Source organism: Azolla caroliniana, unplaced genomic scaffold, assembly GCF_043228905.1.
Source record: "Azolla caroliniana isolate FFs.n. ecotype wild unplaced genomic scaffold, voAzoCaro1.0.p SCAF_7, whole genome shotgun sequence".
In the NCBI taxonomy this organism is placed as follows: Eukaryota; Viridiplantae; Streptophyta; class Polypodiopsida; order Salviniales; family Salviniaceae; genus Azolla; species Azolla caroliniana.
Window position 1 is genome coordinate 187,172 of NW_028230442.1, and position 14,583 is coordinate 201,754.

The window sequence follows — 14,583 nt, forward strand, 5'->3', positions numbered from 1 at the left end:
GCATGCCATGTATCATTGATATTTGCCTCCATGTGCTTGATATTGAGGCACATGTCGATGACATCCTTACTAGTTGGAATTTACATGTGGTGACTGCCCAGCCACCTAAGTGGCGTCATTTGCGTCACTATCTTGTAACAATGTGGTTGTCTAGTTCCAATAAATGGTGCCCTCTAGCATGCTATATATGATTGATATTCACCTCCATGTGCTTGATATTGAGGCACATGTCGATGAAATCCTTACTAGTTGGAATTTACATGTGGTGACTACCCAGCCACCTAAGTGGATTCATTTGCATCACTATCTTGTAACAATGTGGTTGCCTAGTTCCAATACATGGGTGCCTTCTAGCATGCTATGTATGATTGATATTCACCTCCATGTGCTTGATATTGAGGCACATGTCGATGACATCCTTACTAGTTGGAATTTACATGTGGTGACTACCCAACCACCTAAGTGGCTTTATTTGCATCGCTATCTTGTAACAATGTGGTTGCTTAGTTCCAATAAATGGGTGCCCTCTAGCATGCTATATATGATTGATATTCACCTCCATGTGCTTGATATTGAGGCACGTGTCGATGACATCCTTACTAGTTGGAATTGACATGTGGTGACTACCCATCCACCAAAGTGGCTTCATTTGCTTCGTTGTCTTGTAACAATGTGGTTGCCAAGTTCCAAAAAATGGGTGCCCTCTAGCATGCTATGTATGATTGATATTCACCTCCATGTGTTTGGTCTTTGTGTAAAAGATGGGGCATGTGAGAGATGTAGGAGACATCCCATCATTGTGTATGACCTCAACAAAGTGAGCAAACCACATGAGGTGCTTGCATTAGAGAATAGGCAATGTTTTGGTTTTCGCTTAACCAGTTTGGCCTCGTCTAAACCAAATCAGTTAAGCCTTACCCGGTTTAGGAATTGATTTGGTCCTAAATTGCGCGTTTTGGCTTGAACCTTGCCAAACCAAGCTCAAACTAGTTAAGGAAGCTGAAGCTTGACCAAATTGAACCGAATTGACAAATCATTTATAAATGGTTTAGCAACTCGGTTTAGGCTTGAATCGGGTTGTTGTCAACTCCTACTTGCATGAATTCATTGCCTTTGTGGATAAGACTCCAGACTTTTTTAGCATGAGAGTGAACTACGACATCCATTGAAATGTTAATAGTGCCTTTTCCTTTTTGCCATCTAGCATCGGGCAAACATACGACTCTTTATGTTGTGTTAGCATTTAGTAATGGAGACCATGAGGTCATGGGTTCAACCCCTACATTCCACGGTGGCATCTAAGAAATTAAGAGGATATCAAAGAGTAGTAATAAATAAGTGAGAAAATTGGATCGGGAACCAGGCCTAACTAGGGTAAAGTAATCCACAACCTAAGGTAAGCTAATTACAAAAGATTAAGCGAGGTGCGTTTTATAACGTCCACAACAAAAAGGATGTGTTTCCGAACATGGCCGCTTTCCCCCCTCCCAACTCATACAAACGGGATGGGCGCACGTGTGAAATCAAAATTTTGTGCGCGATGGCTGCGCTTTAGGGTTATGCACATTGAGTTAGGGCTTGTCAGGAGTAACGCAGAGTTAGGGCAATTTCCTGTTTTGATCGCCATCTCTTCGTTACGTCTGGAGGATCTCCTAAAGAATGGAGGAGAAACAGACTAAGAAGATCGGGAAGAGGAGAACAAATGCACAGAGGCTAGTGCGGGACACAACTACCAGAGTATGCTTTCTGATCATGCCTCTTTTTCCTTGAACGTGTCTTTGCTTGATTAAACGGAATTTCGTGTCTTTGAACAAATTTACGATCAAGTACTAATACCCCTGAGGTGAATTTTTATGGAGTTGTTAAGCTTTCTGCAATATACTTAATGTCTTTTACTAGCTGAAACGTTTTGGTATCTTAAAGATTTTGGATTGTGTAGTAAATATTTAGCTTTCTTTCAATGTTGATTCTCATAACGTGATTTTATGACACTATTAGATTTTCTTGGTATTTCTTGCTTTGTGAATTGACTAAGCAAAAAGTGCTTTGATTGTCTATCCTAGCCATTTTTATGCTTCTGCAGCCACTATTTCATTTCTTTGCCCTCTTTAGGGAGTGAAACTAGCCGAAAGAACTTCTGATTGAGTTTTCTGGCCAATCTTAAGCTGTTGCAACTACTACTTTTTCCCTTGTATGATGATCAAGATGAGAAATTTGGCATATCTTTCTTTGTTGAGATGAATAATGTGAATGACATTATCAGTATTTTGTACCCTAGAATGTTTCTTAGGAAAAGTTATAGTACCCCTGATAGAATTTTTGACATGTATTGCTTTGTCTTTGTTTAGCTGAAATTATCCTACGAGATTATTACACTCTCGATTGAGTTTTCTAGGTAACTTAAAATATTACATTAGCTATGTTTCACGAAAACTGGATATGATACCCGTGATTGAGAATGTTGTCTTTTTATTGACGTTGATCATTTTACTCATGATTCATGAAAATTTATTCCAATTCTGCTTCTGGGGTTTTCCAAGCAACATGAACCTTATGTATATTGTTTTTATAATTCTACCGTTGGGTTGTTCAGGACTCCCAGTGGAGGTTGACCATTATGATCCTCGAAAAGTTTTTTGGGTCAGTGTTTACCAATTTGGAAACACTGTTTTTTTCATAAACTTCAATATTTTGATAATGCATACTGGAACTTGTTAATGAAGTCTGAGCATAAACTTGTAAATGTAAGCTGAGAATATGTAATTACTGGAATTGAATGATCACCAATGCCTCTAATTATGACCAAGGAAATTATTTGTAGCGATCCAGGACATGTCACAGTAGGACTTTAAGAAATGAAAAACCACACTCTGTATAGTACACCATTGCTATATAGGATTTATAATCTAGTATAGATTATCCAAAACAATCAGTGAGAATTTGTAGTTCAGATTGACTAAGGAGAATAGGCTCATAGAAAAGCTGCAATGCACAGAAAAAGACGTTCATTGATGCCATATCATCTAAATTGGCTCTGCGATCCTATTGATTAAGGAAAAATACCTTGATAATAAGGAGATCAGACCAAAAACATGCCATTTGTTGAAGCATTATTCCAATCTGAAGAATAATAACCCCAAAACTTTAATAGATATTAGACGCATACAGTGAATGAAATCCTATAATATTGATTAGTCTGACCTATCTGCATTTCTTGTTTTGTACTGAGAACGTTGGCATTACTGTACATGCTCATTGGCATAATGAAATGAGCTGACTTATGAGTTGAAACTAAAGCTTTTGTTTCACATCGGTATATGTTAGAATTTTCTCAATGAAGCTGGAAGACATAATTTAGATTCATGATTGTGGCGTATTGTTTGTTGACGTTGCACAAACTTGCTTATGGATTAACTGATTTAACCATTTCTTATTTTATATTTATATTCCAACCTGCAGCATTTTGAACAGCTAACAAGGAAAGCACGAGCATTGGCTGGTGAAGCTGTATATTCCATACCTGTGAGCTTCAATATGTTAAGATGTGCACTGACTTGAACTATCTAATTCTTGAAAAAATGTTGCACACAGGAACCTTTAGATGTGTCTTTGCGGGCAATTTCAGAGAAATGTAATATTTGTCTATACTTTTTTATGTGTTCCATTGCATTATTTGTTAGTCTATAACAACTGACCTATTGAGTGACAACAGTGACTAACCTTCAACAACTGCATTCGAAACTTCAAGAAAGCCTTACCAGGTATTTCTGTTTATTTGGTTTCAATTTAGACATTAGTCTCTCTGTCATCTAACTAAGATGGTTAGAATGCTGGCTATATTTGATCTATGTGTATCTTAGTGGTTCAGAACAACTTATTGCTGCTCGATTACGACAGGAATTTGAGGATTCACAGGCAGAGTGTGCTTCTGGTCTGTTGCTTTTCAACATGTGTTTTGAATATGAGTTTACCATACATAATTACTTGTAGAAAATATTGGATCGAGCATTCCTAGAATTCTTGAAAATCAGGGAAAGACATTCTCTCATTGGTTTATAGTTAAGGAGGCAAAAGACTGGGTCAAACCCTCTTAAACAAAAAATTTCAAGGCATTCCAATTGGATACTAACAGATTTCCTAGACTGTAAAATATGAATCTATGACAACGTCCCTTCCATTTAGTAGCTTTCAGTTTGCTGATTGAATAATTATCTTGCAGACATTTTATTGAAATCTTTTGAATATAATTAGGGCAAAACCTGCAGGCATCAAATTCATTCTATGCAGATGTTGAAATTTTCCTTACTATATTGCAGTAGAGGAGCGGGAAGAAGAGGATTGCAGTGATGAGGTCATTTCTTATATACGTAGAGAAGTGAGTCACTTTCTTAACATTACTTTTTTCGGTTATTGATGAGCATCTACTAATATTCTACAATCTTTTAAGTTTCAGTTCCTGTTGCATAGAGAGGGTGAAATGAATGTTCTGGAGGACTCGACACGTAAACTGTTTTGCCTTGAAGGCAAGGTAGTCAAATCATTGCCACTTTGTTTTGAAGTTAATATTCAGTTTAATTGGCCTTGTGAATACGAAGTTCATTGACAGATTATCAGTGGTTTGAAAGAGGGCCGTATCGGTGTCCAGTATGACACATTTTATACAGGTGAAAATATGTTTTCTCATTGAATTGCCAACTAACATTCAAGCTATGTTCACAAACTGAGATTTATTAACATTAATATTTTAAATATGTTAGAATCTAGATGATACCTTATCTCATCATTTATAAATGATAATTGCATTTCTTTCATGCCTGATTCTGATCATGAGTGAAATATCTTTGTCCCTAAACAGAACGTGTTTTGTGTAGGAGAGCTGATTGAAAGCTACTATTTAGTTCTGGCTGCACGATCTTATGCAGAGACATTGTCTGTATCAGAACATACAATTCCATTTTTTTTGCCTCTACGGGAAGCTGAAAACCGATATCTATCGTCAAGCCCAGCAGTGAGTTGGTGACCTCTAGCATTCCAGAACCCTTTTTAATTGTGTGACTATTCAATAAATGTGTCTGCTGTTACACATGTGATGCAGATGTTTATTAATGTGATTGGTGACTTGCTTCAAGCATATGTATCACGAAGAGAACAGGTAATTCCAGTTTCAGTGTAAACTAAGTAACATAATAATAATTTGATACTGCATCGATGAAGTTCAGTTGGAACAAATGTTTTCCATTGTACAGATAAAAGCATTCAAATTATCAAGAACAGAGAATATCAAGCACATGGCGCATACAGTGCGCTGTGATGTTGTCGATTTTATGGTCGAAGAATTTGCATGGTATGATGATAAGTTTTCTCCCTCCTATTAACAGCCTAGTACCAGTATTAATCATGTAACTACATACAGCAAGGTGACAGTAAGCCTGAGTTATGAGGACTTGCGTTCTGAGCTGCCTACTCAAACAAAGGTGATTATCTGGCCTCTTGCTTCATCTGAGGAAAAGCACCAGTCTGCCTGTTTGGATGGAAACAAGCCCAAAGTTACCCCAATCAGTTTGTTATATGCAGAGAGAATTTTGAAAGAAGAACATTTGCCTAGAGGTAATAAAATGCATTTCATAAAAAGGTTATTGCATCATGCTATTTGGTAATGGTCTATGAATTGATATAATTATATTACCTACAATTAAGTATCTACTTTAGGAATGTCTGAGCTATCTCCTATGCTGTAGTATGTGACCTGGCATTAATCTCAAAATTTTAAAGCATATTGTGGAATCAGTGGAGGGTTTACGTATCTAGTACCTTGCCAATCTCCAACAATGTCATAGGGAAGGGGATCAATGCCCTACAATGTTTTTGAGCAAGATAATGATAACGATTTATTATTGTTACAAGAGTGAAAGGGTGCCAAAATTGCCTTCACTTAAACAACCAAACTTATGTGCCTAGAGGGTGGGGTTGTTTTAGGATTTAGGGTTTCACGTAGAAAATGTGCAAGTGAATAGCGACTCTTGATGTTCAGGAACTTTATTAGTGAATGTTGTAATCAAAAGTGCACATCGTGGTTGTAAGAGAACTTCATGTAAGGATTAGGTTGGGTCAAAAGTTGGATGTCAGCAATGGGAAATCGTTGTATCAAACTGTGATATTCATATCCATGAACTCGTTTAGGGAAAAATGTGCATAGTCAATTACTCTCATCACTAGTGCCCCAACATCTTGTCTCACATTGTAGTGAGTGTGAGCTAAGTCGCACAGAAGCAATGGTTCAGATGGCAGACAACGAGATGGGCTTTAACAGCTAAGGATGTGCAACATGGTTTTATAGTTAGGTTCAACATTTATAATGTGTGAAGCATGAGCCTCCACATCCTTCCAATTTCATTATACATTGGTGTTGCAAAAACGCTTCATTCACAAAGGAATCTATTTATGTATCATGAAGCAAATGTGGTGCATCCTATCTTATAAACAATATTTTCATATCTTGCAGCCAACCAGAATACAAAATTTTGCTTTATGTGTCTTTCTCATCTTGTTGCTTGCTTCCCATGCAATTCTAGGAAGTCTCTACAAGGTACTTTTTTATTCTTAAGAGTGTATTCTGCATTCTTTTCCATGGCCATGATCTCAATGGAAGTGATCTTGTCTCAAGAAGTAGGAGTGTATGGCGTTTGTTTCTTGACTTGGAGAAACTTTGTAAGAAAATGCTTTTGGACATTTTCAAACTAGAAGGATAACAAAGTGATCGATGGTGCTATGATGTTTCCAAATAGCCAACTTGTCCATAAACGCTCTTACCATTATTTCAGCCCATGCACTTACCTTTGATTCCATTATACATCCAAATAATTTTACCATTATTGAGCTGACCATGACTGTTCCATAATATTTTACATTTTTTACATATCCACCTTCATGTAAAGGTTTAATCTAATTCGTAGTCCAATCGAAAGGCATGCAATGCATGATTAAATATCACTTATCGATGCATGTGCTTCCTTTCTTGTTGAGTTGAACATTACAGCCTTTATGCATAAGAGAAGAAGGGATTAGTTACCCTTCCTTAGTAGTGATTTTTATTAAATGGCTAATTTAAATCTCATCATGGTTCAAGCCCTCCTTTTCAACACATGTTGTACCTTTGTCAACCATTTTAATGTGCCCCTCGAAGTACATGTTCATTTCTGGAAGATGTGTAGGATACAAGTTGTAAATCCTCAACCTCCACTATTTGGCTGTGCTGAACGATAGTAGACTGATTAATCTCAAAGTATTAATCTCAAAAAGAGCCGTGTGTGAAAAGTTCAAAAAGTTGTCAACAGAATGGAGACATGGATATTAGAGATTTGGTGTTCTCATTTAAAGTCAAAATCTTTATGTGAAGGGTCATAGTTTCAAGGCTGCCATTTGCTGCTTCATTCTTCTTGGCATGGTATGTCATGACATTCATCTCCCTCTTGTGGACCTCAAGGATGGAGCCATCTAGTTCTTCCACGAGAGTGTTAACCACTACTTTCTGAGCCCAAAACCCAACACTCTTGTTAAGAGTCAAATATTCGCATACAGCATTCTCCTGTTTTGAATGGATTACAGCATTCTCCTGTTTCTGCCCCATTACTTTGCCACAAATATACTTTAATTTCTATGGTTTATAGCATAAATTTCTTCTCGATGAGATTTTATGCCAGCCAGATTACTTTGTACTATCCTTATAATTGAAAGATTTTCTGTTAATTCAGCATACCAAGGACTTGTGGAGGGTATAACCACCATATTCTCAGGGCAAATGACCTCCACAGTTGATTCGGTGACACTCTCTGCTGCTCCTGAAGAACAGTAAACCTGTTTGTAGTAATATATATATATATAAGGCTAAAGCCACATTCAGTTTTCTGTTAATTCTGAAAGGCTACTTTCCAGGTGCTATTTCCAAGGTAATCCTTTGCTGTGATAGTCTTCTAAATTCATTTAAAAGCCTACTTCAAGAATATTTCGGTGCAACTTGAAAGAATTCTTGACTGATCTTAAACAAAGCTCATATTTGTTTTTATGCTTGAATCAAAGCACCTGGAACAAGTTTTCTTCTTGAACATCATGACTCTTCCCAGTGGTATAAATAGTGATCTCGTTTATGAACAAAATGATAAGGTTATCAAGCAAGATAACGAGGAGTATCAATCATACAGTGTATTGTCACCATTGAAAGATCTGATAAACTTTATTCACCAGAAGGCAAGGTGAAAGAACATTTATGAAACATGTATCCAATATTTAAGGGATCTATTTATATTTTAAATCACAAAGATTTGTTTTGAGCCTTTGTTTTAATTATGTTTTAAATTTGATTTCTCAACTGACAACTTGTTACCCTGCCTTTTGAGCTGTTTGTGCAAGTTGAAAGCAGCTCTACAACTTCAAATGTGTGACTCTCTGAATTCATATCTCATTTCTGTTATTCTGCCCATGTAGGGGGTAAATAGACACATTTTCTCTTCTTCTCATGGTCACATTGTCAATATTGCATTATCCATTTGTTTTGCTGTAATTGCATACTAGTGTATGGCTAATCAAAGTTTTGTTTTAACTTACACATGGATGGGCACCAGTTGAGAGGAAATTTAGTGTAGGTCTACCAAGTCTTTAATATTGTATATAAATTTGTCTAGTATACATTGTTGTGCTTGGTCTTATTCTCTGTGCCACATCCTTGTATGAACGTTTTCATAATATCACCACCTTTTTATAAAGACTGCACATGTTGACAAGTGTTACAAATAATGTAGCTGTTTATTCATAAGGTGATGTAGCCTCATTTTCACAATCTCACTGGTTTTTAACAAAGAATTGTGCACCTTTAGAGCTATTCATGAACTATAAAATGCTTATTTATTCTGTATTGGAAATAAATCAAGGGAAACAACCTGTTGGTCTCAAAGAAGACAATGAATGCAAGCTTATATTCATAAACCAACTATAGCTTGTCCTATGGCAGAAGGGAATTTTTTGCTACTTGTAGAAGACATTAGATGCAAATTAAAACTGCAACAGTTATGAATTTAAGTCATTTCCATGAAATGAGCAAGGAAACCACTCAAATCAGTCAATACAATGTCATCCTTTGAAGTATGCCACTATTGATGCAGCTTATAACGTGAAGTCTTTAAACCTTATTAGGGATAGTGTGCTTGTGAAATACATATATTTTATTGGCAAAGTTCACACAACTTACAACTCTAAAAGTGAACTTTCTGACTCTTTATTGTCAAATAGATGTTCCAGAAGTTCGTGTGTACTTTGAACTACATTGTCTGAATGTAATAGGCTTCATCAGTGTGTTTTTGAACACTGCACGAATATAATAGCCTCACATTCGTGATAAAGATTAGCTAGGAGTTTTACACACCAATTGTACTCACAGCTCTAAATGTAAACTTTCTGACTCTTTATTGTCAAATAGATGTTCCAGAAGTTTGTGTACTTTGAACTACATTGTATGAATGTAATAGGCCTCATCAATGTGATTTTGAACACTGCACGAATATAATAGCCTCACATATGTGATCAATATTAGCTAGGAGTTTTACACGCCAATTGTAAATTGTGAGCTGTACATATTGGTACTAGTTCACAAATACAACACATATACCGTAGATGTGAATGACATTATATATGCATGGCAATCATGCATTTGAAAATAAATTTATGATAAATTAATCAATGTAAGGCAACTTAGATTAACTGAAGTTCTGAATGCTAGTTATGAAAGCTATGAGAAAGTTATGACATCCTACTTGTGAAGGAGGAGGTTTAGGTGGTCGGAGAATGACCACCTTAATAATGATTTACTAGTATGCAACCTATCCCATTTGCACAATGGAATCCAAAACAAAACATTGATAGGATTCAAGTCATCAAGCCACAGAACAGAAAGCTAAAAAGATCTAAAAACTCTTTCAAATGTGACACATGGAAAATGACATGTACAGCATTTAGAACAGGAAATAACTTCACTCATAGCATTGTACACACATTAATCCTACAGCACCAATGTGTGCTTCGATACTAGGCAGTACATGTACTTTTCAGCATACTACTTCACAACCTAGACCTGTATTGATGAACCAGTTGCTGATAGCTTCTCCAGAAGTGCACTTTTTTTAAAATATTGCTGCTCTCCTCCAGCTTTTATCCCTAAACCTAGATCCATATTCGTTTGTTCTCTATTTTCTATGGAGGGTTTCGAAAGTGGCCAAGTAAATTAGGCCCAAGTTTCTTCTGTTGTATCTTCCTGTACCCTTTAAAAGCTTCGCAGGATAATTATAAGCCAAATTCAACAAACTAACGATGTCAGTCAAACACAATCATACTAGTAGTTTAAGCAGTCTACAAAGAAGTAATTAGCAATAAATTTGATGTAAAACCAGAAGGGTGTTTTGGGAAACAAATCAAAACAAACAATTTTATTAGTTAGGGATATAGTTCCAGCATATCAAAAGTGCTGCCCTCAGTTCTCTATAACAAAAACCTAATTTTCCTTGCTAGATTTCTCCTGCATAACCAAGATGCTGAGTTCTCAAGCTGCCATTAATTGGTGACGACCAAAACATTCATTCATTATGGGATGGATGGGATCCCTGCAGAATTTGAGAAACAGCAGTAATGATTACAAAGATTTACGTTAAAACATTTTAAAGGCATCCATTGATCTTTGGCCTGTCACATCATATTCACCCGTTGTTTTGGTTAAGACAGGTAGCGATACAGATCACAGCAATGATAATATTAGAAAGTCAAATTACAACAAATTCAGGCGATTGAGGAAAAAGAAAAACTCAGGGATCCCGTTTAAGAGAAAAAAAAACTAGTTTCTCCATTGGGATCCCAACTTTGCATATCATGAAAGAGCCATGTCAAGAATTTGTGACTCAAGAATAGAAAGACAGATTTTAAATCTTTCACGACAGAAGTATAATTGGATGAAGAGGTTCGTTTATGGGATCCCAACTTTACTGCACCCATCATAGGAAGATTCCTCCTTTGCATTTGTCTTCCAAAGATTCTCATGCTGATGATGATCTTATAGTAACAAACAGAGGGGATAAAATGTATCGTGGGTATATGCTCCACCTTAAAAGAAACTTTAGAAAGACACTATCATGTTCAATCTAGGGTTTCTTTTTCTCAGACTAGAACTTAAATGCAAGGTGTACTAAACTATGCCATGACACAAAACCCATGAAGACAAAAGAAGAAGCGTTTGGAGGATAGAGGATAGGTGTTTCCACCAATATTTGGCATGATGGGTTCTCACATACTGGGTGGTCAGGCTTCACTCAACCAAAATTTTCACACATGTGGCCATTAAGGGCTTCATTCGAAATTTTCATGTCCCTAACTATAGAGTTATATCCCTCGCATCATAGGTTGCATTATAAACAAGGTATACAAAACCATGAAATAACAAGGTGGAAAAACAATATTATCATAAAGAGCTTAAACATATAAAAGATACTCGATGTTTATTTAGCAATAGAAAAGTTATACATATAAAAGAAACTTTAAATATGTATTCCTTCAGTTGCTTCCACTAACCTTGGGTAAAGTTGGTTCTTATCTTAAATACCCAAAGCATCATTATTAATGTCAAACCCTATGGTATTCTACTCCTCATATGTATTCTACACCTAGTTCTATGGCCAGGTCAAAGATTAACCACGTGATTACACGAAAATAAACACAACAAAAGACAACGAGAAGAATCAAGACAGGAGGAGAGGGAGGATCTTTACACTAATCTTAGCATTGTTGGGTAGCCTCCGACAATGAGTCTAAAAGTCATAATATCATGTCCATCCATCCTAATGCAGTTTTGCATCAGTACTTGCAACATAAACAATAAATAAAAAACCAAAACATTACACAGGACAAAAACAACGGAAAAAAACTCAAGAAAAAGGAAAAAAATCTTTTTGATCTGGGAAACTTGCAAAAATCTTTTTTTTAGAACAATTACAAAGAAAGCAAGCAGCAAGAAAAAACAAGAAGGGCGTTTTTTTTATTTTACTTTCAATTATATGGGAACCACCACCATAAGGCCTCCATTTTTTGATATTTCCTTAGGTACCCTAAGTTCCTAATATTTCTCCAAGCCCTCCTGCTCGGTCCCCTGTCCCTCTACTTCTCTAAATGTTTTCTGGGGTTCCTTTTTGACCGACTTACCTTGGTAGCAAGCAAGCGAGTGAGCGTTTGTTTTTCAGACGATGGGTCGATAGTCTTCTACAGATAGGCCAGGAACAGGCCACGGCGTACCCGGAGGTTGCTCCCAGCGCTCTCTGATGCGTCGTATGCGATGCTCCCTGTTTGGCCTTGAATTTCCAAACTTCCCTCTGAACCTCTTCCCTTTCTTTGTCTTTTTGTCACCACGTCCGCACAGAGTTGAGGTAGCAACAGAGCTGGCTGGAGGCAGAGGTGAGGGATGAGAAGAATAGGAACAGGGAGAAGAGAAAAATGGGCGGAGAAAGGTGCAGGCAGTAGGGGCAGAAGAAGGCCAGAAGGGTCGTAACAAAGCGAGACTACAGAGACGAGAAGAAGCCATCGCTCGGTCGGTCGACAGGAAACCTTTCCTGCTGCTGCTAACACCACGCAGGCCCTCTCTGTTCTGATCTCTGCTCTCTGCTCTCTGCTCTACTCTTTTTACGTTTACAACGTAAGAGTGAATATCTCGTCTTGTCTGTCGTCTGCTTCAGAGAGATGGAGAGAGAAAGAAAGAAAGAAGAGAGAATAATTAAGAAGAAATAATAACACACAACACCATGCCTTCTTCTTCTTCTTCTTCCTTCTTCCTTCTTATATCTGTATAGCAAACAAATTCTGGGAATGCCCCCCCCCCTGTTTTTTTAATTCCCCAATTTACCCCCCTAAATAAACCCTTTCTCTTCTCCTCTCTACATATTTCGAAAACAAGCAATTTTGCCAATAATTTGTTTTTGGCCCCTTACCACACACTCCATCAATAACACTTAAACCATGCATCCTCCTCTCCTCTATTGGTGGTGGTGGTCGGGGGGAGGTGATTGTGTTACATTTCATGCACATCTTGGATATAGGATCACATCACCCCTCCAAGGTATAATCACAAATCAATGTGACAACATGGAATGACCGGGGGATATGTTCCCTAATTCTAAATTGCATGACATGTTTTATTAGGGTAGAGCCTAAGGATCAAAAAAATATTGAGTCTACTTTTCCTACGAAGGGTTATCACATATGTATATTATGTATATATGGATAAGTCCTTGTGCTTATTTAGCCATTTCGTTGGATTTTCGCAATCTTTGTCAACCACCCGTTATGGTAAGAGATAATTGTGGTTGGGATACTCTATTAACAATAACTAGTGTGTGTGTAGTCTTGGGATGGAATACCGGTCGGGGCCATCCATTATTCGGCATCAGCCGGTATTCGGGTCGGAAGCGACAACGGTGTCGTGATGAAAACCGGCCATGGGAGGAATCGGGAGGCCAAGCACGTGAACCGGTGCCACACGGATCGACATTTAAATTGATTAACTTTATGCCTTATTTAAGAATAGGTCACGTGATAGGGGTTAGCAAATCTAGGTTTATCTCTGCCCGAATGGACAAAGAATAAAGGTGATGTAACTAGGATGTAATGGCCCACACCCAACGGCCTATAAAAGGGGGGGGAAGAGAGACTGAGAGGGTATCGCGTTTTGGGAGAAAGGGGAAAGTGTTGTCAGACTGGGGACCGAGCACTGTTTCTGTGTGATCTCTGCAGGTTTTTGGTCGGTTGCCTCTGCTCACGAGGAAAGCCCGGGTGCTTCCAATAGAGGCTCCACTGAGTAACTCGGTTGTGTGTGTGTGTGCGCGCGTGTGTTTGGTTGGTCACCGGCGTGCCGGTTGTAATATCAGAAAGATTGTAATCACTTGTTAGTCGTAATCGATTCCTCTTGGGAAGTGGTCTCCTTGTTTTATTGTGACATTCTCTGATCTGTTGTTGTCTCCGTAACCGAACGGGCGCGCTCCTCTGTCTAACTCGTGCGTAGTTGTGTTCTCGTTTGACCCAGTCAACACGGTGCTTGCCGGCAACCAGTACTTGTCGATCCCTCGCTTCCGTTCTCTTCCTTCTCTACTTTCACGCACTCCCCGGTTCAGGGCCCCCGTGGTTCCGCCTTAGTTTCCTATGCACACGCGTAACAACACGACATCTTTGGTGAACCCAACGTGAAACAAGGCGGCAGAGGAGTTGAAGATGAGGGGATTTGAACTCACCGAAGCCATGGCGGTAGCTGTCGACCGGTTGGTGAACGCTCGAGAAGGCACAAGCGCCCTCGATAGGGCCATCGAATCGATTGTCGGCACAATAGGCTAGTTCGAAGGAAAGAACGCTACGAGCTATTTGGAGGCCTACCGGGCCGAGATGATGATGAGGGATATCCCAGACCACAGACAACTGGTCAGATTCCCTCGGCAGGTGACACCGAGCATCCATGCAGAGGTGCTCGAAGCGCAGGCAGGCTGCCAGACCTAGGAGGAGTTCGAAGGGCGA

At 38.3% G+C, this 14,583-nt stretch overlaps 2 protein-coding genes across 3 annotated transcripts; one reads left to right on the top strand and one right to left on the bottom strand.

Moving 5' to 3' along the window:
- Nucleotides 1–1,565: 1,565 nt before the first annotated feature.
- Nucleotides 1,566–7,909, top strand: LOC147861389 (centromere protein O). 2 transcript variants are annotated; one of them, XM_087322872.1, is made up of 13 exons: nt 1,566–1,737; nt 3,460–3,522; nt 3,592–3,631; nt 3,713–3,761; nt 3,861–3,931; nt 4,317–4,375; nt 4,454–4,528; nt 4,607–4,664; nt 4,872–5,008; nt 5,096–5,152; nt 5,247–5,344; nt 5,414–5,607; nt 7,752–7,909. In XM_087322872.1, exons 1-13 carry the CDS (start codon nt 1,660–1,662, stop codon nt 7,850–7,852), a joined length of 1,080 nt encoding a protein of 359 aa, XP_087178998.1. In that variant the 5' UTR covers nt 1,566–1,659; the 3' UTR covers nt 7,853–7,909. The 2 variants fall into 2 exon arrangements, with proteins under 2 accessions (XP_087178998.1, XP_087178999.1); XM_087322873.1 differs by having other exon boundaries at nt 3,460–3,507.
- Nucleotides 7,910–10,392: 2,483 nt separating this feature from the next.
- Nucleotides 10,393–14,315, bottom strand: LOC147861390 (uncharacterized). Its single transcript, XM_087322369.1, has 4 exons — nt 14,250–14,315; nt 12,940–12,956; nt 12,232–12,749; nt 10,393–10,646 (listed from the first exon to the last, which is right to left on the bottom strand). The coding sequence occupies exons 1-3, from the start codon at nt 14,313–14,315 to the stop codon at nt 12,266–12,268; spliced, it is 567 nt and encodes a 188-aa protein (XP_087178495.1). The 3' UTR covers nt 10,393–10,646; nt 12,232–12,265.
- Between the last annotated feature and the right edge of the window lie 268 nt (nt 14,316–14,583).